Raw genomic sequence first — 27,903 nt, forward strand, 5'->3', positions numbered from 1 at the left:
CTTGGGATATGTAAGTCCGCCCCCTCTCTGGAATACAAATCATTGACATAACATCTGTCAAAAGCATCTGATTAATTGTTTCGAGAGCGTGAGATGTTTTAAATCATCTCCGAGGAACGTAATTGCCAGTCATCATCCTAAGTGATAATAACACCAGGGCAAGGCCTTGTGGTTCCGAAGCCGTTTCTGTCGTAAGACGGGACGGCCAACGCCACCGACAAGCGGTTTATGCATATATGCCATCTGTCAATGCTGAACGTGTGAGTTCCTTGCTGGCTGATGATCCGAATCCTGCAGGTATCTTTTCTCGTGATCCAAAGAATTAGTGCTATGAAGAGACTGATGCTAACGCTAACTTGCTCCTTTTATGCACGGGTAATCAGTGAAATATCTAATGCACTAACTCACGAGGGCCCAAAGGCGGCATATACTCAGATAAATGGGGGTTTCACTTCGTCCTGCGACTGAATAGTACGACACTACGACTCAGCATGGATAAGTCACAACTGTCACATGTGGCTGCGGAAACTTCTCATGAGCATAGAAGAACCTAAGCGAAGGTCATTGGGTCTGTTTTGGTAGCTATCAGCAAGAATTAAGTCTCTTTTCCGAGCCTTGTGATTCTCCTGGAAGTAAGCGAGAAAAGACGTCAAATCTCCTTTCGTACATTGCTTAGAACGGAAACACATTCAGCGTAATACTGCACCATAAACCGAGTACGAAAGGTACAAGCTGCCGCGCACTATTTCCGCCGGAGAATGAAAGAAGGATACGGCAGCTTTGACCGAGTGATTGAATGCACTGGACTCACTGCAAGTGAGACCATGTGCACTTCCGACGAACAGCGCGCTCCGCGGATGAGCCTTTTGACTCTAGGGCACGGTTGGTTGACAGGATGGGGAGTTTTGCCGCTCCTTGGGGAGCTTGCTGAAGTTATCAGATGACAAGCGTCATCAATGAGGCACGATGACAACGTCCCGCTATGGTTGGCCGTTCTCAGAGTACTGAGACTTCAGGTTGTTAGCACTCGGATACTTCTTCGAAACCTTTGTTGCGAAGTTCGGGGTTGAGTATGAGTTATCTATGTGGTCATCCCGCTCCGCTTCGAAAAAAACCTCATCTTTGCGTCCCGACTGCTGCTTTCTGTTTGGTGTTCCCCTTCTTCTACCCACCTCAACGATCTTTAACTTCACACGCTGTGAGCTTGATTCTAGAGCCGCGGACCGGAGAGCACAAAGTCCGGGGATCCCCAACTTTATTTATCACGTATTGGGACGCTTCAACTTTCTGCCCGATTAGGAAGGCCAAGCATAAATTTTTGCCCTCACAGTTCTCTTGTGATCCCTTCAATTGTGGTTCTCGCAAAATGATGGCAAGTATGTGTGGCGAACGACCGGTAATCAATTCGCCCTATTACTTCACCGGCTTATTGAATTATAAATTCGGCTACTCATAGTCCTTCATCTCAAGTCAAAAAATCGAGGTCCAATAAAAACAAGTTCAATGACGTACACGCCACGCACAACCTTGTATCTAGGCACTTTTCTTTGGGCATACTTGACGAACCAAACTCTCCAGACTTGAGGAACATCAGATACTGAAAGGAAACGAACTGGCGGTGGTTGCGCCGCCATGAGTCTTGATTACCTTGTTTGGTATGGGTTTGCGCCTTCGATGTCCTAGTGTTTAGAGGTGTAAATGCTGGCCGGGTTTGAGGCTTGAAACTTTTGTCCCACCCCCGAGGGCCAGTACAAATACTGCGAGCCGTTCTTGGTTCGACATGGTGTTCATTAAGTCTACTTCTATTGTTTTCAAGTTCGCAGATGGAACTTGTCACGCGCAAATAAAATTGTCACCATCAATTAGAGACGGGTTCTTGCTTCCTTTTCTCTATCACCATGGCGGCTGTCAAGGAAAAGGGATCTGGCTCCTTCCGTAACCAGTCTGATGAGTTCTTTGACGAGCACATCTCGGGGCAGTCCAACAAGCCGCTTTCCCGACCCCCCCATGTCTTGGAGTTTGGCCAAGTTATTGAGGAACTTGGAGTTGATACGACCCAGGGACTTACATCTGAAGACGCGGCCCGTCGTCTTGTAGAGCTGGGCCGCAATGAATTCCAACAGAAGAAAGGTGTTCAACCTTTAAAAATATTCCTGGGTCAAATTTTCAATGCCGTGACATTGGTGAGTCTACTTCTGAAAGCCCAGTCAAACTTGGAGTGTATTACGACTTGGAGACGGGAATTTGTGCAGATATGCAATGTTGGCCCACGTTATCTGACTCATGACATAGGTTCTCCTACTTGCTTTGGGTGCTAGTTTCGGTATTCAAGCTTGGATTGAAGGTGGTATCCTAGCTGGCATCATTACTCTCAACATTATCATTGGCTTTGTTCAGACCTTAAAAGCCGAGAAAACGATCAACTCACTTAAAAATCTTGGATCCCCGACTTGCAAAGTTTTCCGAAACAGCAAGACCATTGAAGTCCAAACAGCAGAAGTCGTTCCCGGAGACGTTATAAATCTGAGCACCGGCGACTCTGTGCCCGCTGACATTCGTCTTATCGAGGCCGTCAACCTGGAAGCCGATGAAGCCCTCCTTACCGGAGAGTCTGCGCCTGTCTCCAAGGTGCCGAACTTGACTTTTGATGATGATACCGGCCCTGCTGACCGCCTAAATGTCGTTTACAGCTCAACGGTTATCACCAAGGGCCGCGGCCGCGGTGTTGTCTTCGCCACCGGTATGCACACTGAAATTGGCCTCATTGCTGGTGCCCTCAACGGAGGGTCCAGAAAAAACGCAATGACATGTGTCAAACGCAGAGAAGATGGCAGCACTCCAATGTCTGCGTACATGAATGCTGGCTGGATTATGACTCGAAATTGGGTCGGCGAGTTCCTGGGCTTGAACGTCGGCACCCCTTTGCAGAGGAAGCTTTCGCAGTTGTTTTTGTGGCTTTTCCTGTCAGCCATCATCTGTGCTATCGTCGTCATGGGCGCCAACAAGTTCAACCCACGGAAAGATGTGATCATTTACGCTGTTACGACTTCTATCGGAACAATTCCAGTGTCGCTTCTGTTGGTGTTGACGCTCACCATGGCTGCTGGTACTAAGAAGATGGTGGAGCGCCACGTAATTGTTCGCAATCTTTCCAGCCTGGAAGCTCTCGGTGGAGTGACTAGTAAGTTCTAGAAACATACGAGGTTGCCCTGGAGTATCTAATGTTTTGCAACAGACATCTGCTCTGACAAGACCGGCACGATTACCCAAGGAAGCATGGTCGTCCGAAAGGCCTGGCTGCCAGGAACCGGCACATACTCTATCCAAACAACCGAGGATGTCAACAACCCATCTGCCGGGACAGTTCAGTTTACCGAAGGCCAACCGAAGGATACCAGTACGGAAAAAGAGAAGAAGCGCGACGAATTCACTGATGCTATCGAGCCACACCACGAGCCACCCGGCAAGCCTGCACTGGAGTGGTTCCTCAACATTGCGTCGCTGGCGAACTTGGCTACCTTAAAGCAGAGTGATGACAGTTCGGCAAACCCCAGCGAATGGAAGGCCACTGGTGCGCCGACGGAGATCGCCATCGAAGTCTTTGCTTCCCGCTTTGGATGGAACAGATTTCAGCTGACCCAAGGCCCTCAAGCTCTCTGGAAGGGAATCGCAGAGTTCCCCTTTGATTCAGAAGTCAAGAAAATGTCTGTAATCTTCCAAAACCTCAGCTATAACAAGAAGTATCTTTTCACGAAGGTAAGATTTGTGAATAACCACTGTCGAATGTCCAATACCTTTGCTTACGTCTCAAATTGAACAGGGTGCCGTCGAACGTGTGGTAGCTACCTGTGACAATATTACTGTTGGCACCAACACTCGGCCCCTGACCGAAAAAGATAAAATTGATATCCACTTGAACATGGAGGCACTAGCTGGACAAGGCCTTCGCGTGCTCGCACTCGCCCACCGAAGTCTTGATGACAGCATATCGAAGTCCCAGTTTGAAGAGGAAAACACCTCTACGGACCGTGACACTTTCGAACGCAACCTTACTTTCTGCGGCCTCATTGGGATTTACGACCCACCTCGCCCCGAGTCCCAGCCGAGTGTCAAAATGTGCCAGCGTGCCGGTATTGTTGTACACATGCTCACTGGCGACCACCTTCAGACAGCCCGCGCTATAGCTACGGAGGTAGGCATCTTGCCATCTCTAGAGAAATACAAGATGCTTCCCGCCGACATGGCCCGAGCAATGGTTACTTCTGCTCACGAGTTTGACGCCCTTACCGATGCTCAGATCGATAAATTACCGCAGTTACCCCTGGTAGTGGCAAGATGTGCCCCCAGCACGAAGGTTCGCATGATCGAAGCACTTCATCGCCGTGGCCAATATGTGGGCATGACCGGTGATGGTGTGAACGACAGCCCAAGTCTGAAGCGCGCTGATATTGGTATCGCCATGGGATCTGGCTCAGATGTTGCCAAAGAGTCTGCTGACATTGTCCTGACTGATGACAACTTTGCCTCAATTCTGAATGCCATCGAGGAGGGTCGACGTATCTTTGACAACATCCAGAAGTTCATTCTTCACGTTCTAGCGGCCAATGTTGGATTCGTGTGCGCTCTTCTTGCGGGTTTAGCTTTCAAGAACGCGTCTGGCGTCTCCGTTTTTCAGCTGTCGCCCGTGGAAATTCTCATCATGTTACTGGCAACCGGTGCGTTTGTCGAAACTGGTCTTGGCTTCGAGAGAGCGGATTCCGATATTCTTAAACGCCCGCCCCAAAACGTAAGTTGCCCCCTTACCTGAACTCTGCAGACGTGGCTAACACAGAAGACAGCTCAAATACGGCGTTTTTACTCCCGAATTTCTGATTGACATGATCGTCTACGGCATTATTATGGCAGGCTGCATTCTCGGCTGTTTTACCATCATCATTTTTGGCTTTTATGATGGTAACTTGGGCGTCGGTTGCAACAATGCTTTTTCCAGCAGTTGCCTACCAGTCTTTCGCGCGCGAGCCGCCACTTACACGGCCATGACTTGGGTTTTCGTATTCTTCGCCTGGGAACTCATCCACTTACGTCGCTCCCTGTTCTACATGCCCAAGGGTTTCAAAGTCTGGGCGTCGCACCTGTGGAGCAATAAGTTCTTGTTCTTCTCCGCTATAGGAACCTTCTTCTTGGTCTTCCCTGCGCTGTACATCCCTGGTTTGGATCACGGCGTGTTCATGCATGACGGAATTACCTGGGAGTGGGGTGTGGTGTTCATTGATGTGCTGGTGTTCATGGTACTTTGTGAGACATACAAGTGGGGGAAGAGGGTGTACTTCAGGCGGGAGGGCATGACTGCAGATGTCGGGTTTGCAGATGAAGAGGAATTATCTGCATAGACAAGGACCATTTTCCGGTAAATGTATTCAAAAAGTCCTTTCAGCATAGCGACTGGGGTGCCACTGCGACTAATTCAGTAACTCGGTATTGAGGGCCTGTTGAAATTTGGTCCGACGTTTTGGGAATCACGATTTCTGGGGCTTTTATATCTGGGTAGTATGAGTCTCCTGGAACACTATGACTACCGCATTCTGGAACACCTTCTGTTGCTGAGCTTCTTGTGAACGGTTTGCCTGTCTTCCTGTTAGTTCTACTTGCCAAGCATTCTCGCTAGTTCACATGATTCTACTCACCACCAGTGTGTTTTATCCTCTATCACACACTTGTCAAATTAGCCCCCGCTTCTTTGCTACCGAATGCAGTAACTAAGCGGCGATCTTTTGGCACTCTTTTGACCAGAATGTTACCACTGATATCTGGCGGTACATTCTTCATCGACCCCTTCCTTAATTGCTTAACTTTGGACAGCCTTTGTAGGAATCTTCTGCGGACTCTTTCGATAGGCTGCCAGTGGAACTAACGTTTGTGGATTCGGTCGTGCCTTTGCTTCACGTGGCCCATGATATACTCAGAACTGCTGGAGGCTCATTCATCTTAACAATGTCCATTTTGAGATACGACTGTCGGCAAAAACGATATCAGAAGTAGGAAACTCAAAACTTCCAGGGACCGAAGGTCATCTCTCGCTTTGCTGGCTTTAAAGAGCCGGCTGTGAACAGTTGCTAATGGTTCGATCATGTTTGTTCAATTCGGTAATTTTAGCCCCTCAAAGTCAACATCTCATGACCGGCCTCTACGTTGGAAATTTAATCACGTAGTTTTTTGTAGCGGTAACCTAGATTTAAATTGAGATTAAATGACGAGGGAGCTAGGGGTTCGGTCTACTACCGTCCGAGCCTTGTACAGTAGCACCTAGCGTATAAAAGCAGTAAGAGGCAACCCGCTTTGGAGGATCCATAAGCTGAAACAGCAATTTTCATTGTTAGAACTGTGGTCCGGAATCAAAAACAGGAAAAATGGAGCTGGGTTCTGGTGAGAAGGTAACGTAGCCATTTTGCCAAGTATCGACGGATCCAGTAGGCTGAGGGCGTCAGCTTCTATTGAGTATAAATTCTCGGCATGCGAGAACGAGATTTTGAGAAGAGACACGAGTGGCTCAAAACTAGCGGATACTTGCAACCATCGGTTTCAACCTAGCCAAGAGCTCATGTGGATGAATAAACTTTTTTTAAGGCTGATAATACTAGCATTTCCGGTCAGTGAAAAAAGCCGGGATCCCTTTTCTCCTCGGACACATCGTCTAGTATTGCGACAAAAGATCTAGGCTTCGTACTATGCCGCCTGTCCACAATGCTATATATTTCTTACTCAACCAATCGCTTTTCAGGAATAGCCAAGTAAGAATGCGTGAGCTAGGGCTGTTTAAAAATCCGCGGAAATTTGACGCCGTCTCACCTTCATTACTTAGTAAAGATCATGGATCGAGCACCAATATATACGCCCTCGGCGGATGACCGTTGAGTGTCCGAGCAACTTTTTACAGTGGTTTTTAACGTCAAATCAAATCATGGCTTAACTCTTGGCGCAGGGACTTTGGTCAACACGATGGACACGGGAGGTGGGAGGTGTGGGTCTTTCAGCTTGCCTAAAACCGTAATACGACCGCAGCGGGTGATTAGAGGAGATTGAAATCCCTTTCTGAACCGATTTGGGCTTGAAATGGTGCAGTTGGTGGTTATTGAGTCAGTTCCTATGGAGCTGCGAATGACTCGCAGTTTGCTACCCCTGAGAGCATCACGCCCCAGAGAGGTACGGGCACTTCGGATGTGCCCCGTAGCTTTTGGCAAACCAGGAAGTCCATGTCGTCACATTATTGGAAAAGGGTCCGCTCAAATAAGCGTAAATTCCGACAAATTAAGACGAACTACGAAGAACAGGATGGGTCCATAGGCGCCTCTGTCGGCAGCTCCCGAAAATGCTACTCATAATAGGTAGATCTACCTACTTTAGAAGGCTTTCATCTCTATGAATAACGTTAAATAAGCCTTGGACTGCAGTATTCTATGATATCTGTAACCATTGGGTGCGCCATTTGGATTTTAGATCCTTCTGAAATCACGTACATCACGACAGGCTCTAAGTGAATTGTAAGAGAAATATGACTGTATCAAATATGAGATATCCTCGCGGCCATTATTTTACCTGGTTTCATGACTCGAAAGCAGTAGCTAGCGGCTGTCAAGCCGTAAGAGCTGAAACATGCAGAAGATGGATACAGTCTCTTGGCTGCCCTGGCCTTGATAATCTCGCAGAAGGAGACATCACCACTAGTGCATGAAGAGTGGTTCAATGGGCCCTCTAGATTCCCGATCTGTATCCTAATGCAACCGCGGTTCTCCTTTTACGGAACTGCCAAAGAGAAATCCTGGCTAAAGCGTGGGGTAGCGCCTCACAAGGTGGAATTTCTATCTGACATGTCAGATTTTTTGCGGCACCGGATTCTCGGCATGACGCTTTGCGCTGGGCATGAATCTTTCAAGTCAGTCGAAATGAACATCTTGGCGATAAATGTTGGACATTCACACCAGGAATGTTCGGCTCTCGTAGATGTATATATATAGCATTCGTCCATGACAAATGTGACAGTTAGAGGTGCTCTATATCCTTCAACCTCAGACCATTATCCATTAACCATTTCTGTTTCAAAATACCTCGCAGGCCCTGGTATACGCTTTAAAAACAAGAGGAAGAAACTTTCAGACTTCATTTCTCAGATTCATCACCGTGGGTAAAATGTTAAGCCAAGTTCAAACTTCCACTAATAATAGGCGAACAGATCATGAAGACCGCCAGAAACATCATTCTTGCCACTCTGGCAGCCCAGGCCGCGGCCCTGGTTCAAATGGAAGTTCGCTACAGCGATCGTATGGTCGACGTTGGTAACCTGGACCTCTTTGCCGTGACGTGGCAAGCCATCTACGGCGAGACTGGTAACACCCGCGCCATTATGACGGATCGATCCTTCGGAGCCCAGACAAACGAATGTACACATGCGGAAGATTATGACCCCGACGTGACTGTCCAGGTTAAGATGAACGGTGCCTGGGGCAGAACTCCGGGACTCTCCGATAACCAGATGCGCGACGGTCTTGTCCAGTCCATGTGGGAGGTGCTCCGCACCGTCTCGGACCCCTACGGTTACGAGGTCTTCAACGGCTGCCGTGGTCTTACCTGGATGGAAAGCGTCGGCTACCGTGACACCGCTGCCTGCGGACCCAAGAGCGCTCGCGACTGCCAGTATGCGTGCCGAAACGAGAACTCTCCCGGTTTGGCCCAGTGCGACAACCACACTTGGGGTCACAAGGTTCCTTCGACCCTGCGCGTCACCGCTTACATCGATGGTCGCCTCCAGCCTGATGATTTGATCATTGAGTTCGGTGCTACCAGGAACCAGGAGTCCGGCGGCTGTGGACTTGTTGGCGAGGTTGCTGGTTTCCTTGCTGGGTTCATTCCTGTTGGAGGTGAGCTCTTTGCTAAGGGTATCGAGATTGGATGTGCCGAGTAAGCTATAGTTCACAATGAATTATGCATAAGGTGTTTGTTGCGGGTGCTCAATTCATCTCGCAACTATCGTGATCAGGTATGGTCAACATAGTCAGTTTGTATATTAAATGATTCTTTTGTATATATTGCTCCATGCGGGAAGTACAAATCACTATTCTTAGCTTTGGTCTGGAGGTAGATGCAGACTGGAGTTAAGGCCATTGTCGAAAGATCAAAAGAACCCTTCCATGGCAACTACTGTTCATTTTGCCCTCAGATGCATTGGCAAAATCGTGCATATACTTGACAATGTTTCATTTCTGAAAAGGGTTCGCAAACGGTAATGCCATAATCGTGCCTTCGCTAACTTGTTTGATGGCTAGATCAGCATCGCGGTACCAAGTCAGACGCCATACGATGTGTCTGGCCTGTGACCACAAGTTGTGTACCCATAGCGAAAAGTTTCAGCCTTTTTTGTTTTAAAGACATTAATCTTCTCAAAACAGCATTGTGTGTGTCTTTTAATGGAGGAGTAAACATCGAGAATCCAAGAGTTGCAATTGACCTTCGGCAGCTCCTCGCAGGTATCAACTGTAACTTTCCAAGCTCTTAAACTGGCAAAGCAGCCATGACAATTTTCCAATTTTTTCTATCCTTGCTCCTCTTTTTTCGTGTATCATCAGCTTCGAAAGTTCCGGCGAAGAAAACTAAAGACTTGTTGTTGGCTTTAGGGCCTCGAACTTGAGTGGTTTGGGGTATGTGGGCGAGGCTGAGATGAATCGTATCGTTGAGGAGTGCCTCAAGCTCACGCATACAGGACTTCGAGCCCGCAATGATCACAGTTCCAAAGCCAATGGACAAAATCTCCTGAGCATCTTCTTCACCAACAACCAGAAGCCACTTCAGCCAGCACAACTAATGACCATCAAAGGCCATACTTCCTACTTATTTGCAATACTCTTGTTAACTGTAGTTTTGATCGATAAGCTCGACCTTCCAACAAGTTGCTAGCAAAGGGTTTACTTGGCAGAGAACTACGAGAGGTATGCAAATGGCTCCAGCACGGCAAGCCGACCGACGACGGTTCCCAGCCGAAAATAGCCTCACCTCTGCTGTCATGATACCTGGCTCAATTAAACACGTTGACTGAAAATTTCTTGGACCATGATTGAAATTTCATCTGGAGCATCAAGGCTCAGCTTTTGACAATCGATGACAGAGAAACTGCCGAAGAAAATTCCCGTTCCAGCAAGCAGGCACTTTTGGTTAACATGGTGCGCAACCTGTTTACTGATGCCGAAGTCACCACTGAAGTCCCCAGATGAAGATCTTGAGAATATAGTTACGGTAGCAGCCCACTTCACGGGCTCTGTAGCAACCTCGACAATCTAGACGTGACAACCCACCAGAAGGATGCTGGGGTTATTACTCTATCTCATTTTCTTTGCCGTGAAGGATATAAACAACCTCGAAACTCAAATGGCGAGGATATTGAAATATAGAGGATCGACGTCGTCTTCAAACTCGGGGGAGTCTTCCTCCCTGGGAAGTATGAAATCACAGCTAGACCTATCCGAGAGCTTAACCCAGTGCGAGAGGCGGAAGAAGAAACAATCCCAGATAGTAATAACAATATCTAACCGTCCGGCTCTGGCTGTAATGTAGAATATAGTATTACTGGCCTTGTTGCGTAAGAAGAAAACAGCTCTGAGGTATGTAATATACAACTCGTTGGGGCGCCAGTTTCTTCCGAAGCTTCTTATGATAGCCCTGAACCCCTCAAGATTTCCAGCAGCGGTAGCGACGTGAACAGCGGTGTCGCCTTAAAGGGGGTCTCTCACCCGACGCACTGGGTCATAGAAAGTCGATGTTGTGAGGCAGGCCTACATAATCAGTGGCTGAATAGATAGATTTTGCGTCACGCTAGCTACGAAAGAGGTCAAGGAACTCACGCGAAGCCTCGGGTACAAATCCCTCTGGGGGAGGCGACCGAAGGTACACCGTCTCGTCTGGGTCGTACTCATCCGCTTCGGGCAATGCCGCTAAGTGGCCTATGCTGTGTGAATAGAGGAGAAGGGGATGAAGGAAGAACATGGTGTAGAAATTGCAGAATATACCCAAACACAGAGTAGAGATTTGATTTGGTTGGCATGCCCACGAGACTTAAGCATTGCAGCTGGAGAGACTGAGGTAATTAATTGCTTGGTTGAGATGTTTCTTAGTAGTAGTAGACAGGAGCCGGCAACATTCTATTCGTCAGGAGGTGCACGCGGTGTTCGGGCCAACGGCTCCAGCTACGAAAACCTATCCCATCGAGGTACATAGCATGTGTTTCACTAGCCGATCATATACTGACAGTATGATCTTTGCCGAATGATAAATATCATGTGGTTGGTATTGGAGAAATATGGACTTAAGAATGGCCCAGCTTGTATTTGTTGCTAGCTAACGCTCGATGGGATACAAACCGTCCGGGGATATTTGAACTCATCGTTGCTAAAGAAACCCTTTGAGCACTTACGCCCTCTACAGAAGTAAGTATAGGTACTTCAAGTCAGTCACGACGGACCAGCTAATACTTTTTTAACCATAATCTGCCTGTTATGAGCATAAGACGTCACTCTCAGTTAAGAACTGTCATCCAATCAAAGGTCTTTTCGGAGGTATAGCGATAAATAATATATACTCTCAAACCTTGATCAAATCCTTTCCTGGGCAACGTTGCTGGCCGATGAGGCTTTCACTACTACAGTAGAACAGTTTCAATCCCCCAACGCCAAGTATCAACATAACCTTGTATCTTGCATTTCAGGAGACTCCAATCATGTGTATCGTCGAAAGGTAAACACTACCAGGCAAGAAGCCACGCTAATCATGGATAGGCGTACGAGCATTGATACCGCAATAGAGCACATCCTGGTTGGTCGATCACACCGACTCAGTGACAATGAGTATGTACAGATGAATTAAGTAGCCGATCACAATTATATGCGAGGCAGATTATCTAACCTTCATATAAAAGGGTTTCTTACGCCCTGCAACGTCCCGTGTGTAAACCACGTTTGAATGGGTTCCATTCTCCACAATTCAACCTACTAAGTGGGCGTATATGTAGGGCGATTCAACTCTAAACGTATCACGCACACGATTTAGCTGTAGGAGCGAACTCTATTTATGGGGAACGCACAAAAAGAAACAAGCGAGGAAACCAAGCGATTTTGGCAAAAGGGAAGGACCGACCGCGGTTCGAACGCGGGGCCTAGAGATAGTTGCGGCTAACTCGCTGCAATCTCTCGCTCTACCACTGAGCTATCGATCCAAGTGATTTTGGATGCTGGAGCGTTTGGCAATTGGAATTTTGTAGGTGACGCATGCAAATGGAGACTGCCCTTGTATTACACCTGCTCCTTTATTTCTCCCAACTAGCTTATTCATAATGGTGTCTTTGCTAAGAGAGATAAATCGGAGCTTTCAAAGTTCGAATGACGACAATAGAGTGGGTTAGTTTGCTACCTAGGCAGAGAACAACAATTGCGAAACAAGTTATGTCGAGACTTGCCGTGGCTCCACTTGCGTCGCATCAAGCCACAAGTCTAACATCAACCATACGATGGCTACCCTCGTAGCAAAAGTTGGCCTACAGGGGCCAAAGACACTGCTGAATAATAATTCTCAGTTTTGAAAATTGGTACGCTTGGGGTAAGAATTTCACACCGGGCTGTCCGATTGACCTACCTTAAACACCTAGATAGGCCAAATATCGGAGTAACTATCAGTTATGAGCGCATTATGGGAATTCAAGTAGGATGTTACACTTCAATTGCACGCCGCGGTAGGGGGACAAAAGCCATAATCGCAACCAATACATGAGTTTTCTGATTGACTAAACAATAGGGTATTCTAGAAATAAATTATCTCGTTTGAATCATTACTCATCTTACACTGTTGGCGTTTATGCACTATTTCGACGTAGCCAACCGAAGAGATCCCCCTTTATCCTATGTCGTACGTGTTGGTTGAAACCGTAAGTGATTGCGTTTGCAAGGCCGATATACTGGCTCGAGCTCTGCAGAGCGGCTAGCACTCTGCTCTGTGATGTGTTGCCAGAGGCCTCCATGAGACGGTTAATGAGTCCGGGAATCCATAGCAGGACGTATAAAACCGGGTAAGCGTTAAGAAGCATCATTCGTTTGATTTCGCGCTCAACCTTTCTCGTCTGCTTGCGGATGGGAAAGTCGCTCATCATCGTGGCTGTTACATTTTGAGGGGCTTGCTTGCTGTTGACGTTGTTCAGACTCGGATTCAAGGGGAAGTCTCTGGAAAGATCTCTCGATGCTGGCAGGTGCCACGATATAGTGGAGCTTCTGCTTCTGCCGCTTTTGGATTTGGCTGCGGAGTTCTCATCATCCAATCCATATCGGGAGAATCTTGATGCTGAAGGTGGCTGCATGTCCCGACTGAGATACGACGAGCCTCCCACCGCACTTCGTTGCAGCTTCTCCTCCTGTTCCAGATACGAGAACCTCGCCTCGGAAGCCTGGCTCATGTCCATATCTTGGTCGTCAAATCGTGAAATCCTTGCGGACATTTTCCGCTTTGTATCGAAGTCTTCAACAAACTGAGACGTCCTTGACGGTTTTGTGACCACCTCCTCTTCGTCATCGGAGCTAGACCGTCTCGCTCGGTTGAAACCACTATTGCTTCTCCCGTGTGACCACTCCTTCTGCTCGTCGTCCATACCAGGGGATTGTCTAAACGGTTCTTTAAAGGTTGGCTTCGGTCGTTCGAATTGGTCCATTTCTAGTTCGGTCGTCCCAAGAGCTGCAAATCCCTGCTTTTTACGGATTGAAGATGTGACAACGTTACTGCCACTAGTATCCGAATTTCCCGTCTCATAGAGGGGATCCGAAGTGCTGACCATGGAACGAAAGTGGCGTCCGAGGTACCACCAAACGTAAAGATAAATAATGATTGTGATGAAGATAATGGCGAAGCGCCAGCCGTGTGTAAGGGCATATCGAAGATCGGGTCGTTTTTGAGAAATCCAGCACCAGTTACCGCTTACTGGTTCCATTTGACCCATGAGGGTCGCAGTGGCGCTCGTGATAATCGGCACAATCCATACGGAAAGGCAAATCATAACCTTCCTGAAGGTTGAGGTACTCGGCATGTATGTTTTCCGTGTAATCGTAAGGAAGGTAACAACGGCAATGGCAAGAATAGAGAAGTCGGAGGCCTGGACTGACAGCTGCCCAAGCATACCGTTTACGACGCATGCTGGACCAGGCTTCAGGTCTTTGTCTTTGATGTAAATAATCCCTGAAATGGTATTGTCAAGAGAATTGATAAATTCTATACATCCCCCGAGTCAGCTAAATGCCCCCCAACAGAAGTAGGGGTGATTCAGGAGAGAGAGACTAACCAGCCAACGTCAGATTTAAGACGAGGGCATGTCGAAAAGAACGTTGTTGATCGTGGTAGAATACAAAGGAAATCAAGACACCGGAAGTCGCAAGAAAAGAAAGAATACTACCCGTGAGGGTAGCTGATGCGACTGCCGCATCGAAGGCCATCGTGAACCCGCACGCCAAAGATGTTGGTTGGCATCCACGCGCAGCGCTCTCGCGATGAATGTGGAAATGGGTACTGTCTTGTACAAAAGCTATAGTGCAGCTCTCCCACGTCCGTAGACTGGGCGATATTGGTTCTGCGTTACATTGATGGAGTCACGGGGCAGCGGTGCGAGTCATGAAGAAGTTGGAAAACGTGGGGCCTTGTCCTTGTCTTTCTATTTATTGAACGGTTGCGTCCATGATGCCATCCGAAGTTGGTTACCACTTCAGGCAAGCTTAAAATGCTTGACCTTCCTTAAAACCGCATCCTTATGATGTCGTGCGGTTTCGCAGGATGAATTTGACTGGAATGGCGATTCCAGCTATCACTGTGAAGCAGGAATTGAGGCTGATGATACGCCTCAACAAGTTGAAAAATGCCATTCTGAAGTTGCAGGGATTAAAGAAGAGAGGGTCGCATGTCAATTAAGACAAGGTCCCCTTAATCAAAACTTGGCGTTTTAGATTGTTGCACTCTATGAATTAGTCCACTGCATAACCCAAGAGCCGTTAGCCCATACTTAAAACCATTAGGCGAAGGCGCAGTTCCACGTGGATGCATGTGTCAGAAACCAAAAGAGGTATCCGATCTAGCCGTACGAAGCCACTCTTCATCCCATCTGCATGGCGCGCGTCTGTCGCCAATTTTGACAGCGACCTGAACGTTGCCCTGAGTAGAACTCTCTATGGGATTGTGCTCTTTGCTGCATCTGACTGTCTACGTCTGATCACCTTTGCGATCATTACAATGTTGAAGATGACTTCTTTTAACTTTCAATGCAGAGGCGCAGGCTAAGCAAGCTATAATACTACGTATTATCAACTTCAGTATGGTATCTCCTGGACGTAAATAATTATACATTTTTAACTGATTCTCGGTTGGACATAATGGATTGCTCGACGCCATCTCGCCACTCCGTTCATTCATTATTTCTTCGCACATAATCTGTCTAGAATGTCTCGGCACCAATTCGACCCGCGAACAGCCTTGTTACAAGTGGGTAGTAATTTCAAGGATCAGAGGAAGTGGGAATCCAAAACCGTGGCAGCGTCGTACCCTGAGCAACCTCCCGTTCGCTTACAAAATCTTGATTGATGAAGGCAAGGAACCTTCTTTGAATCGTGACCAGCCTTCCTGGAGGGCAACCAGAATATGAATAGGATGTTCCATCCGCAGAGTTGAGATTGGCGGTCTCTCTTCCAGCTCAGCCTTGCATGTACTTGAAGGACAGGATCCCACGTCCTTCGGGGCCCAATTCCCGTGGCCCCACCAGCTTTCCCATGGAATCTGGAACGTCCATGGTTATTGAAGTTCTTACGTCTAGCCAATGTCCTTAACTCCGCAAGCTCCAGCCCCCCACAAACCGGTTCTTGTTCCTTGATCTAAGACTCTAGCCCCCGGTCGTGCGTATGGTGGTTCATTTGTTCTCCTTCGCTCACTCTCCGCATTGACAACTGAGACCCCGGAGGACAGTTTCCTGTTCTGGAAGAAATTCGCCACACTCACGCGCATGCCTTGGCCTCCGCGGATATTTCATCTACCACAATAAAGGAGGGTTCTATTTTCGGCTGGGCCTACATGAGCCGCGCGGGAATAGCAAGGCGAGCAATGCCCGTCCAGGCGAGCCGAACCAGACAAGTTCGCCCGACGCGGCTAAGTGAGTTCGAAGTAGAGTAAGTTTGCACTAGTAACTCACACTGTTGTACGTAAGGAGAGATATGTTTCTTTGGGCCGCTCATCAATAATTAGCGTGCCCTGAGAAGAGACGGTCGAGGTTCATCCCCAATCGGACCTTGCATTTGTCCGAAAGACCAGCCGTCGGTCCCCGGGTTACTCCAGAATCGTTATGCCACTTTCTTGACCAGATAAGAACACCACTTGGTCCCGTTTCCTTTAAGACTCATGGTTCCAGGCCACCGATTAAAGTTGGACGAGATTAATCCCCGAATTGCTCGTGGAAGGCTCCGCTTTGCAGAGGGGCGAAGAAGGGAGGATGAGAAAGCACAGAGCACATCGCGACTCACGCGAAGACTGTGCTGGATGTGCTTGGTGGGGACATGAGTCGTGCGAGTGTGTGATATTCAGCCCCGAGTCCCGAAACAGAGGTACACACCCCAATAGGATAACCTATATGTTAACAGATCAGCACGGGTAAGTTTGGGCTTGGGAAAGTTACCGCCTTGTGGGCCTGGGCAACTCCATGAACATCTGTATTATTTCCCCATTTGATTGACATGGAAATCATGTTCACAATTCTACTATGCATCTCGTCATTGCCAGAAATGGCTGTGTTGCAGGTTGGTGTCCGTTGCTTGGGCCTGAGGCACTAGAAATTGAACAACTTGGTAAGAATGAGATACGGCGGGCCTAAGTGTTTGAATTGAATGCTGAAACCTGCGCCTTCTGAGACAATCTCAAACCACTGAGTTCTTAGAACTGTTATTATCAAGCGTCGAGTTGGGATGTTGAAGATTGGAGACTCAGGATCTAGATATTTGGCATGCAACGTTCATTACCCCCTCAAAGTGCCTTTCATGTGAATGATGATTCGATGTATCACGACTTCTGCTGTTCTGAGAATGTCTCCTTCTTGCAACCTGCATTTTAGGGGCCAAACAGACAAAATCTAGCAATATAGCCAAGTAATTAATACCATCCTCATTGTTAGCTGTGTGATGAGGAGGGTTGCTATGTGTCTTAAAACTTTTGACGTTAACAGTTTACATAGGATGAGCCAACCAATCGGCCAAACAAGGTTACATGTACAGCTGTGAATAGAGGTGAAGGAATTGTCTTCTGAGAGTGGTAAAGTAATGTGCACATCTTGTACTAGCTTCCAAATTTGTTCATAAATACTAACAATGTTCCAACTTTTCAAGTCTCATCAACTGTACTTGTTTCAACCTATTAAGTATCAAGCCTGAGGACCCATTTCCCTTGTAACTTTTCTTAGTTAGCTCATGTTATTTGGGGAAATGAGTAGATACTCACTTGGCCTGCAGACATCTTTTGTAAAAGGCTTTCAATGTCGTCTAGACTGGCCCACTGAACCTTTGGTACAACTTTCCGACGTTTGACAAATTCCAGTGCCTCTAAAATGTCGGCTCGGGTTCCGACTGCAGAGCTTAGAATTTTCCACCCTCTTCCAATTAGCCACAGGGGATGAAAATTGACGCGAGCATCGTGTGGCAAGATACCGATGCACATTAATGTCCCAAACGGCGCCAGCATTTCGAAGGCTTGCTGATATGCGGCGGCAGCATTTGCAGTGACGATGACTGCTTTTGCTCCTTTTTCGTTGGTAACTTTCATTACCTTCTCTTTGAGACTCCCCGCTTCGGTGACGTCGACATAATGTTCAGCACCATTCGTCTTGCACATGTCAGCTTTATCCTGCCCAGCATCAACCGCAACCACTCTGTAACCCATAGCATAGGCATAGGCAACGGCCAAAGAACCCACGCCACCACCTGCTCCGGATATAGCTATAAATTGTCCAGGCGTGATGTGGCAACCCTTGATTGCTTTGTAGGCTGTTACACCTCCGCAGAGAATCGGTGCCACTTCTTCATCCGGCAGATCGTCGAAATGAGGTGGGAGTCTGGCCAAGTAGTGAAGCGGAACGATGGTGTACTGTGCAAATGTGCCGTCATATGCTCTCCCAGAGTGAAGTCCTTTCGCGCACCTGGTCTCGCCTTCATTCACTAGGTCTGTGCAAGAGTCGCAGACGCCACAAATGTCTCGGGTCCATGCAACACCAACTCGTTGGCCCACTTGAACGGACGAATCTAGAGCAGCAACGTTTGCTCCTAGGGCAGCAATACGGCCGACACCTTCATGACCAAGAATGTTACCTACAGGCCCAAAGTGTCCTAGGGCCAGGGCAAGATCGGAGCCGCAGACGCCAGTCGGAGATAGCTTAACGAGGACTTCATTAGGCCCTGGGACAGGACGCGGTTCATCGCGTACTGAAAAGGTAGGCCGCGCATCGGGCGTTTGCTTTGACTGTTGAGCCAGAAGCTTCAGTTTATGTGGCTTGTAAATTGAGGGAGTATCAATACTTTAGGTGTGGACGAACCGTTAAAACAGCAGCTCTGTGCGTATCCATTTTCGCAATTTGACTCACGAGTTTGGTTTTTCACATCAAAACAAAAATAAGTTTTTCCCTCTTAAATATAACCAACTGCCTCACGCATGATCTATGACATAGTTCCTCGGTTCCCCGCCATTTGAAGCGGGGGAACTTCAGGCTCTTCGGGTACGCACTTCCGCGGGTTTCTGCATAGGTACCTGGAAGGAGAGCCGTGAACTTTCACGGCGTCCGCGCGGTGGCCTGATAAATACAAACCGTCCGTGTTGACTTTTAATTAATTCGAAGAGAAGACTTTCAAAGGGACTCGGAAATAGAAATACGTATTTAGTGTTGGAGGTGAAATGGTGATTTGGGCTGGTGTGCATCTGCTCGTTTCGCAGAGTCATGTGGGTTTCTGTTCATAGTTGACTTTGCTCAATAGTGCATTCCTAGGTTAGATATAAGAAATCATTCTGATCATAAGTTATATAAAATAATATTGGAGAACTCTGTCAAGACATCAGCGTAACCCCAACAGAGCCGATGCTTAGTGACCCCAGTGAATCCGCTGCCCAGTCTCATGGGTTCACCTGCAGGTATTGTAAGCCCAAATGTCAAGGAATCACATGTAAGCATGTTTTCTGTAAAGGTCATTGGTTTTGTGTTGAGCAACAACCCGTTCTGCTCTGAGAATGGTTCGGAACGTTGCTCGAGGTTTAGTTACGGCATCCGACTTTCTGGACCTAACGAACAAACCTCATACCAGCATTCAATTTGGCAATCCTTTTGTAAGAACATAGGTGCTTGCTGGATGAACTTTTAAATGATAATCGTATGTAGGGACGACTCAAGTCATGTTAGTTGAGCTGATTAGCACCAAAATTTCCAGGGCTTCCAACATGAGTGTTGAGAAACTTGACGAACCCAGCTTTTCGTTCATATTCTTTTCTTACATTTAGTGAAAACAGCTAATGAGATCGACCTGGGGCAACGTTCATGATTGCGTCACATTGACGAGAACACTAGTACTCCTACATTTGTGTCGTTAGTGCGTTACCCAAGCAACGCCTCTACGTCATTCAAATGCTCATGTATCAATCCACCACTACCTAATGTTACGCAGATGATGGAATACATCTTTTTTATTTGCTAGTATTCATGTTCAGCCATTCAAAAAACTCTAGACCTCAATGTTTTCCTTCCGTATTTTCGCACTTGCCAGTGTAATCGCAGTCCTGGCCCCTTGCTCTTTGGCAAGGCCTAAGACGCCATGTCCTATTGAGAGTCGTTCAGCATCAGATATCATAAAAGAGCTTGGGCTTACTCCGAACATCGAGAAAGGATTTTACACTCAGACATTCGAGAGCACGGAAAAGTTTAGCAGCAACCGTTCTCTTAGTACCGCCATATACTACCTCTTGGAAGGGTCCGCTGGTCCTTCCATCTGGCATCGGCTTGATGCTGCGGAGGTCTGGCACTACTATGCTGGCGCTCCTCTTACTTTGTCACTATCCTACGATGACGGGACGCCTATAGAAGAGGTTGTGTTGGGCCCGGACATCTTTGATACTCAACAACCCCAAATTGTGATCGCAAAGAACCAGTGGCAAAGAGCAACCAGCCATGGCAGGTGGTCCTTAGTTGGAACGACTAGTGAGTTGATTTCCCTTGGCTGAAGCCTACCTATCTAATGATTCTTCACAGCTGCGCCAGGTTTTGTTGAGGCGGGCCTTGAACTTGGAGAGCCAGATTGGATGCCCAGAACCGCTTAATAGTTGTGGTTGGCAACAAATATTGGCAAATATCTTCTTATTTATATCACGTGTAAGATATTATCATTGGTGGTGGTAACTATTTGTGCACAGTACAAGTAATTAAAGTCTTTCTGTACTTGATGCAGATTTTAAAGAGTGGTAGGCTGGTGTGCCTGAAGCAACTCTCGAGTATGACAAAGCTTGCCTGATAGAGTGGAACGCAATAACCGCTGTAACTGAAGGTTGTACTAGCATAGAAATCGCAAGTTCGGATACCAATGTGCTGTCAACCAATAAGCCATACCATGAGTCGAAGGGAATGTCAGCATTTGGGACATTTGTAGAGAGTTGATTTATTTCCTCACATGTATACTTGATATAATGATTTAGACTAGTGCCAAGTTTCTTTCCAAAGATGTCTCAAAGTACTTGTAGTCGGCCGGCACAGCAAATGTCCCAACACGTTCAAATGCCTCTTCCGCGTAGGACCTCGATGACTGACGCAGGACCAACCCGACATCTAACCATTTTGATGAGAAGTCAGCGTCCGGCGGTGGGTACTCTTCACGTCCCTCAGCCTGAACTTCCATTCCTCCCAGCAAGAGTAGATGGACGTGTGCTTCCTCCTCAAGTGCATGGGTCCAACGGTTGCAGTCCGGGAAAAGATTTGCCGCGAGGTGAGATGCCTCTGGCCCCTGATAGTTCAAGGGCTTGAATAGGAAGTAAGAATTACACTTGTAGGATCCCAAACTCATGTTTTCTTGCGGTGACGATTGTGCCCTCCCAATCGCTACTTTTCCGGATACATGGAGAAGCCACTCGCTAGCCAGGAAGCCATCCCCCCGACTCCCCGGCGCCGGCTTACAATTATAGTCCTTGAATCGAAAAGACTTCTCCAACACAAGTGGACCGCTCTTAAATGGCCATATGAAGCCCTCGGAGTTGCAGATCGTCTCGTCTTGTCTAAGAACCATAGACACCCAAGACCAGGTAGGGATGGAATGAGTGTGACATCGGTATGCTCTCTCCGCTTCTCCATTCAAGGCAGATTCCGCGGGTTCTGGTCCGCCGCGAATTAAACTCGGCAGTTCTATTGGAACAAGGAGGCTCCACAGAAGTTCGTTCGCCAAGTCTTCGGGAGATCCTGCTGCAAGTCCTGCATAATTCTGGAATTTAGTATAGCCTGGCTCAGATGTGGCCTGAGAGAATTGCCGTAAAAGACTGCCAATGCTCGCTAGCCTTTGCTCGGGGTTTGGCATGGGCAGGTGCATATATGGTTGTAAGATCTGCGCAAGCCGTAAGTGGGAGCTAGAGGCAATTGTTGGAAGAATTTTCCAGTAACTCGGTAAAATATCCTTTTGTTCGTCTTTTTCGTGTTTGTCAATGCACTCGCACTTTTTGTCTTCGAGGCACTCCCAAACCATCTCAGAGCTGCGCAGGTGAAGGACTCGGGGAGACAGCACCATGCCCTGGAACGCAGAGCCTTGACGGAAAACTGCAGTGAGCTCAGATCGCTCAAGAATTCTGTACATAGGGCGAGCGAACCTGAGCAGCCGGTGGGCACGGTACATGGAGTGGCGCGCATAGACTGGGTATCGGCGGCCATGATGGCTAAGCTGAATAGCAACGCTCTTGGGGGAAAGGTCCTGCTTATACGAATAAACATTTCTTGGGCCAAAATTGCTTCGTCGAAGATCATTGGTTCCCGTGAGAGCAATGGTGAAGTGAGAACGGCGGAAAATTGTGTCATGTCTGTCCAGGTGCCAGTTCAAATCCTCCTCCTGGTCTTGAACCACACAATAATCGGGTATCCAGACATAACTCAAGCCTTGCTCTCCCGCAATTATAAGCGTTTCTTGAAAACTAACAGGTATTTGCCACCACTGGATGTTGTTATGACGTTCTTTCAGATTATGGGATAACGTTACGGACAATGGGTATTCAAGGACAGCAGAGCTGGCAGAGACCACTGCCACATATGGTCCCGTGCTCGGGGATGCATCAACCAGCTTTATTCCATTTCGTGGGTTTTTCGAGATTTTGAGAAGCCTCCATGGGCCTGCGCTTCCATCTTCTGGAACGTCAAAGCTGCCACCACGAAACCTCTGATTGCAGCTTTCATGGTTGGCAGCGCAAGTAGTGATCCAATTTCCAATGATTTTTTGCCGTCGTTTTGAATGGAGCTTGGCCGTTACTTTATTCGCTGGTTTAAAAGCAGGCCACGGCGATGGATTATCTGCAGAAAGGACAATATTCTCAGCCGGAGGTTTGAGGTTGGGTGTTTTCAAGCCCGCTCACCTGGCGTAGCGAAAAGCTCAATGTCAACGGTAATGCAATCGGGACCGATGCCTTGAGATACATCCGCATATGGAAGGCATGTGAATAAACGAATGACCTCCTCGAAACTGATGGAAACGGTAGCGTACTCCCACTTGATGCGATTCATAGGGATATCGACCTTCATGAGTTGCTTCACTGCCGTTATGACGGCGTAGCAAAGCTGGCATCCCTTCTTGCTGCCTTTAACAAGCTTTTTGAGTTCTATTTCATAAAATGAAGACAGAAACTCAAAGTCATCGTCTTGGTGCAAACTTTTCAGTCTCCCTTCGTCTAGATCACAGCAGAAAGAACAAGGCCGTTTTGGCGATTCGCCGACTGTGCGGAGCTCGTGGTCGCTTGGCATGGTTCAGCACTGGGGTATCCGTGTAACCCGCCAATACGTGTCGTTGCCAGGATTGTAACGCTGATTCGTCCTTTAAAGGAGATCGATCGGGCGATAGAATCAGCAATCGTCAGTTTCATTTCATTGTTTTGGCATGATGCAGCGAAAAGGTCTCGTTTGTTAGTAATCCATGACTAATGTCATCTTGAAGAGCCCCGCAATTGTGACTATGCTAAAAACGAGATCGAAATATTCAATCAACGCACATAGTTTATTGGTAAGTTTATACTTTAACGTTCAGGACTAGCTCAGAAAATTTTGGTGCCGCGAACGGGCTGGTAACAGTTACATAGGTCAACAATACAATACGTCCAATCATTCGCTTAGGGGTGAACAAAACAGGTTACTAGTCAGAAACACAGGGCTTGAGACATGGGCACGCTTGTGAGTAAAAACTCAACTACAATATTAGCAAATTAGGAAGTCATCATCTCAACTCACTGAATCTAGGCTGATAAAACTTAAAGACCATTGCTGGATAAACTTCCTTAGAGTGTTTAACTAAAACTCAGGGATAGACGTTGGTAAGTATTGTTTTTATGGTTAGTAGATATGTTGTGCAGGAGTTTGGCTAATCGGCAAGCCTGCAGAAAGTAAATTGCTTTGGGGTCTTCCACGATGCCGCTGCCGAAAGGCCTCGCAGCAAGTCATTGATAAGGCATGTGATGGCTGGGCGAAACTGGAACGAACTATGGCAACGTCCGCTATTCTCAACTCCTGTCTAGTGGGAGCGCGAAGTCAGAGCAAAACCATCATAGTGCTACCAAAGTTTATGCAATATCTACCCCGACACATTAAATTAGGAACATACAGTACATCTTTTGTAATACGAGCTGCTTGACAGGCTCTTCGGTGGCAGAACTTAAAAGTCGGTTATGTCGTATGTGCCGCTCGAACGGACGAGTGGCTGGCGAATAGTCGTGCCGTTTCTAAAGCTAAATAAGAGGTATCCCTTAGCCTGAGATCGCCAACATGTTGTTTCCCATGTACCCAACTTTGAAAAGAAAACTCACTCAACATCATCAGAATAATGCGTCAAGTCTTCAGTCTATCCTGCATTTCTCGCGAAGAACACGAAGATGGTGGTTCAAAGCCCTTGTTAGGGAATATGTGGCGTCAGCACCATCTTCATACGCCAAAAAACACAATGTCTAGTGCGGATCGATCATGTTTAGAACGAAAGAGGTCGTGGTTCATCCTCACCTGGGGGCTGGGAGCCGTTCTGAGTTTCGTTCTTCTTGCTATCTCTATCGCTAGCCTCTTCCAAATTAGCAACCACCATACTCAGTACGACGTACTTCCTGGAAGGCAGTCGCTTTACACTTGTGGCCCCACGGCCGCTACAGCTCGTGAGCAGGGTTGCCATTTCGACCTCATGTCAGCCAGCTGGGTGCAAACGGATTGCTTCGACAAGGAGCTAATGCACGAATATGTCCATGCTGGCTTCCATGAGAGGAACTGGACCTTTTGGAGGGATAATGAGGGCGAGGTTGGGGCTCAAATGCCAAAGGACGAGGTTCTTCTAGGTGAATGGGAGGTTATATGGGCATCTGGGGACTTTCACTATGCCCACTGCGCTTACTTTTGGGAGAAGCAATGGACGCAGTTCCGGGCTGGTGGGTCAGTCGTGACTTTAGACTCACGAATCCGGTTTGCGCATCACACCAAGCATTGCATCGATTTTGTGAGGGCCCCAAACATAACCTACATCCAAGGTAAAGCAAGCTCCAAGATACATCAACGCTTCGGGCTTCTCGAATGTGTCATTGGGCCAATGTAGGGTTAGAAGAGTTGGCACAGTTTTCGGTCACCAGTGTGGAGATATCTTGTTACATGTAACGCAAAGGGAGCAAATTGATCAAATGTTTCAATAGACACTCTTTGGAACATTTATTAAACCCAACACATAAGTTTAGTATCCGTCAATAGGGTCGAGATATTACCATCTCGTCAGGCCAGCAGTCTTACCGTTTATGTTTATTGTGATTGTCTTATACTAGAAAAACTTTTCAGTGCAAAATGTTTTAGTGACATACGCAGATACTCAAGACATATTCTGGGCCGTTCTCTCCAACAGTCTCCCTGATCTCTCCCACAAGTGTACTAGTATAAAACAAATAGAGAATGTAGCAATCGATTCTGGTCCATATTCTTTGGTTTGCTTAATTTCCTTCAACGAAACCATGATTCTTGGTACTCTTACCATGATCACCGTCAACCCGCATTCCTGTATCATTTCTCGCAGCAGACCACTCCATGATCGCTTCCCACGAGCGACATTGCATAATGTTTTCTTGAACCCCCATGAAGGTACCGTGTTCCTCGGACCACATCATATAAATGGGAGTCAGATCCCCGTGGCACATGATGGACTGCCTCAGGTAGTCAATGCAGTGGGACCCGTGTCCGTATTGCCAATGCTCCGCGAGTCCCTTTTCGCTGTCCCATATGAGCTCTCGGAGACGCTTCTACACGGTTACGAGACGTCAGTACACTCAAGTCGCGTCTTTGGAACCGGAAAAAGGGAGGAAGAAAGCCTACTAAACAGTGCAACTGATGAGAGACTGATGTCTGGACGAGATACTTGTCAGGAACCAAGCCATTTGCATCGCGTACTGGAGCGGAGCCACCCATAGGGAGCCTCGAATTTTCCTCCTCGGAGATGGATATCATGCCAACTGGTAAGGGAGCGAACGTTTAGCACAACGTCAGGTTTTGGCTTCCGCAGCTTGGTAACCATACCACTCATTAGGTCTGCCCAGGCTGCTTCGTTCTCTGCTGTCGGCCGCCCTTCGTAGGCGTTCGGGGGACCTTTGTGAAAACCGGCCTTCCTCAGTATCTGCCTGTGAGAACCCAAAGGGGCATCGCCATATATCACTGAAAAGGTCAGTTGTTATGATAGACGAGCTGTACGTCTACGGCATTCGCATATTACAAGACTGTAGTGTAAAACATACCTTCGAGGCCCCTCAGGGACGGATCCATGGTAACTCTGCTGTTCACGGACTTCAGGTAGGCAGAAAGAAGAAGCACATAGGACAGAAGAAGGGCACCGTAAGTCACTCCGGCGAAGATGTTCTTCAGCTTTTCTCGACTCGAAGTGGGAATAGTGGAGTCAGTGATACCCAGCAAGGAGGCGTCATCCCCAGATTCATCACTGAAGCGGGCTTGTTTATCGTGATATTCCATTTCGGACAATAATTTTGGCATTTCGTAGAGAACGATAAAAGAAGAAGCGTGTTGTAAAATCGCTTATGGAACGGGGGCGCGGTGGTTTCGACGAAATACGTCGCCTTGACATCCAACGGGCGAGGGTGAATGGAAACCATTAACGGTACGTACTACATAGTGCCTCATAGAAGGCGGTAAAGTTAGATAGAAACTCGTAAAGAGATTGACGAAAGAAGGATTCCGGCGCAGGGATTAGATAGCATTGCGTTATAGGCGCCAGGACGAGGGCGGAGAAGATTCTGAAAGTATTCTAACCTGAACTCAAATGTCATACCAACCTACCACCCACAATTTTGCTACACCACTTCATCTAGCCAGAATATGGTAGCTTTTGAAATTGGAAAGTATGAGTAAAGTATATAAGCGGAGTAGTCCAAGATCCTTTTCAGAGCGGTTATCCATGTATCTAAAAAAGCAACCTCTAAGCGCAGCCGCAACGATTCATTCACATCGTCGTCAGCATAAGTTACTCATGTAACGCAGAAGTCTTTTGCTGTATTTATGTGATATATCACATCACATGCTGAACTCTAGCAGAATATGATTTTTTATTCCATGTGATATCGGAACGAACTAGAGTAGAAAGTCGTTTGCTTTTAACATCTTAAAGCAGGGATCTGTCTAGCTCATTGATTATGTGAAAGCGCTTCACCTTCCATAACAACGGCGATTTAATAACTGCCGTACATAAAGTTCCCTGAAATGGGTTTGCCTTACAACTTAGTTGAATGGAGGCCGGTCCTAGCTTTAATGGCCCCTTTTCCCTAGGATAGCGTCGCGCTGGATGAAACACAATGCTACCTTACTCAAACTCAGTTAACAACAGAACTATCAATACTTGATTATTCGCCAACCTCAAACAAGGCAAGTTCAAAAGTGCTTACAACTCAATGGCATCTCTAATCGGCGAATCTTTCAGTGCTAGCATTTCTTTGTATAAATAAACGGCTTCAAACCCCGTTCCCTAACGTTGGTTGTTTTGACCAAACAAATTCTTGTCTTCAATCAGCACTACAGTTTCACAAACTTCACGTCACTATCATGCACGCTTTTCGACTTCTCATTCTGGCTTCTCTCACTACGGCTTCGGTCATAGTCCGAGATAATACTCAATCCAACAATCCTGCCCCAAAGCAGGGTAAAGCCAACGTTGGCGTCAACCCGGACTACACTTATGTCGTCTTCAAGCGTGACGCGGAGGCGGACAATGCCAACGATGAGCCTGACGTGGAATATTAGGACTCGCTAGGCAAATTTTGACGGCCTCAACGAGGAGTGATGCATGTCGCCAACAAGGAGGCACAGGCTTGAAAATCCACGCAGGAGGATATCTAGCTCAACCTAAGATCATTCAATCCACTATCTCCAATAGCTGCGGGGCATCATCATCTTCTTAGATGAGTGTGAGCACCGAAAACAATGATAATAAAGCCAATTCTCACCGGACTAACAAGATGTTGTTTAAATGAGTCCGCTTTGAGACGCACACCGTAAATGTGTTCAGCCATGCGGTTCTACGCATAAAACATTCTAAATCAAGCCACCTCTCTTACAACTCTTTACGCCTGGTTTCTATC

At 47.3% G+C, this 27,903-nt stretch overlaps 10 protein-coding genes across 10 annotated transcripts; 5 read left to right on the plus strand and 5 right to left on the minus strand.

Annotated features, from left to right (window-relative positions):
• Positions 1–1,898: 1,898 nt before the first annotated feature.
• CTRU02_202548 (sodium p-type) lies at positions 1,899–5,390 on the plus strand (the record flags this gene model as incomplete). The annotated part of the gene is made up of 5 exons (XM_036719962.1): positions 1,899–2,183; positions 2,293–3,181; positions 3,236–3,756; positions 3,821–4,786; positions 4,839–5,390. The coding sequence occupies 5 exons, from the start codon at positions 1,899–1,901 to the stop codon at positions 5,388–5,390; spliced, it is 3,213 nt and encodes a 1,070-aa protein (XP_036588664.1).
• Positions 5,391–8,230: 2,840 nt separating this feature from the next.
• On the plus strand, positions 8,231–8,956 carry CTRU02_202549 (uncharacterized protein; the record flags this gene model as incomplete). The annotated part of the gene is made up of 1 exon (XM_036719963.1): positions 8,231–8,956. The coding sequence occupies one exon, from the start codon at positions 8,231–8,233 to the stop codon at positions 8,954–8,956; it is 726 nt and encodes a 241-aa protein (XP_036588665.1).
• Positions 8,957–10,409: 1,453 nt separating this feature from the next.
• On the minus strand, positions 10,410–11,028 carry CTRU02_202550 (uncharacterized protein; the record flags this gene model as incomplete). Its single annotated transcript, XM_036719964.1, has 2 exons — positions 10,410–10,756; positions 10,887–11,028. The coding sequence occupies 2 exons, from the start codon at positions 11,026–11,028 to the stop codon at positions 10,410–10,412; spliced, it is 489 nt and encodes a 162-aa protein (XP_036588666.1).
• Positions 11,029–12,886: 1,858 nt separating this feature from the next.
• CTRU02_202551 (uncharacterized protein) lies at positions 12,887–14,507 on the minus strand (the record flags this gene model as incomplete). Its single annotated transcript, XM_036719965.1, has 2 exons — positions 12,887–14,286; positions 14,357–14,507. The coding sequence occupies 2 exons, from the start codon at positions 14,505–14,507 to the stop codon at positions 12,887–12,889; spliced, it is 1,551 nt and encodes a 516-aa protein (XP_036588667.1).
• A 2,947-nt stretch (positions 14,508–17,454) lies between these two features.
• CTRU02_202552 (alcohol dehydrogenase 2) lies at positions 17,455–18,655 on the minus strand (the record flags this gene model as incomplete). The annotated part of the gene is made up of 3 exons (XM_036719966.1): positions 17,455–17,490; positions 17,539–18,552; positions 18,626–18,655. The coding sequence occupies 3 exons, from the start codon at positions 18,653–18,655 to the stop codon at positions 17,455–17,457; spliced, it is 1,080 nt and encodes a 359-aa protein (XP_036588668.1).
• A 1,154-nt stretch (positions 18,656–19,809) lies between these two features.
• On the plus strand, positions 19,810–20,391 carry CTRU02_202553 (cupin family protein; the record flags this gene model as incomplete). Its single annotated transcript, XM_036719967.1, has 2 exons — positions 19,810–20,272; positions 20,324–20,391. 2 exons carry the CDS (start codon positions 19,810–19,812, stop codon positions 20,389–20,391), a joined length of 531 nt encoding a protein of 176 aa, XP_036588669.1.
• Positions 20,392–20,759: 368 nt separating this feature from the next.
• On the minus strand, positions 20,760–23,056 carry CTRU02_202554 (uncharacterized protein; the record flags this gene model as incomplete). Its single annotated transcript, XM_036719968.1, has 2 exons — positions 20,760–22,609; positions 22,672–23,056. 2 exons carry the CDS (start codon positions 23,054–23,056, stop codon positions 20,760–20,762), a joined length of 2,235 nt encoding a protein of 744 aa, XP_036588670.1.
• Positions 23,057–24,125: 1,069 nt separating this feature from the next.
• CTRU02_202555 (uncharacterized protein) lies at positions 24,126–24,875 on the plus strand (the record flags this gene model as incomplete). Its single annotated transcript, XM_036719969.1, has 1 exon — positions 24,126–24,875. The coding sequence occupies one exon, from the start codon at positions 24,126–24,128 to the stop codon at positions 24,873–24,875; it is 750 nt and encodes a 249-aa protein (XP_036588671.1).
• A 382-nt stretch (positions 24,876–25,257) lies between these two features.
• CTRU02_202556 (uncharacterized protein) lies at positions 25,258–26,284 on the minus strand (the record flags this gene model as incomplete). The annotated part of the gene is made up of 4 exons (XM_036719970.1): positions 25,258–25,563; positions 25,637–25,773; positions 25,838–25,972; positions 26,053–26,284. 4 exons carry the CDS (start codon positions 26,282–26,284, stop codon positions 25,258–25,260), a joined length of 810 nt encoding a protein of 269 aa, XP_036588672.1.
• Positions 26,285–27,367: 1,083 nt separating this feature from the next.
• Positions 27,368–27,565, plus strand: CTRU02_202557 (uncharacterized protein; the record flags this gene model as incomplete). Its single annotated transcript, XM_070204054.1, has 1 exon — positions 27,368–27,565. The coding sequence occupies one exon, from the start codon at positions 27,368–27,370 to the stop codon at positions 27,563–27,565; it is 198 nt and encodes a 65-aa protein (XP_070062636.1).
• Positions 27,566–27,903: the final 338 nt, after the last annotated feature.

This window comes from Colletotrichum truncatum (genome assembly GCF_014235925.2).
Source record: "Colletotrichum truncatum strain CMES1059 chromosome Unknown Contig_0001, whole genome shotgun sequence".
Taxonomy (NCBI): domain Eukaryota; kingdom Fungi; phylum Ascomycota; class Sordariomycetes; order Glomerellales; family Glomerellaceae; genus Colletotrichum; species Colletotrichum truncatum.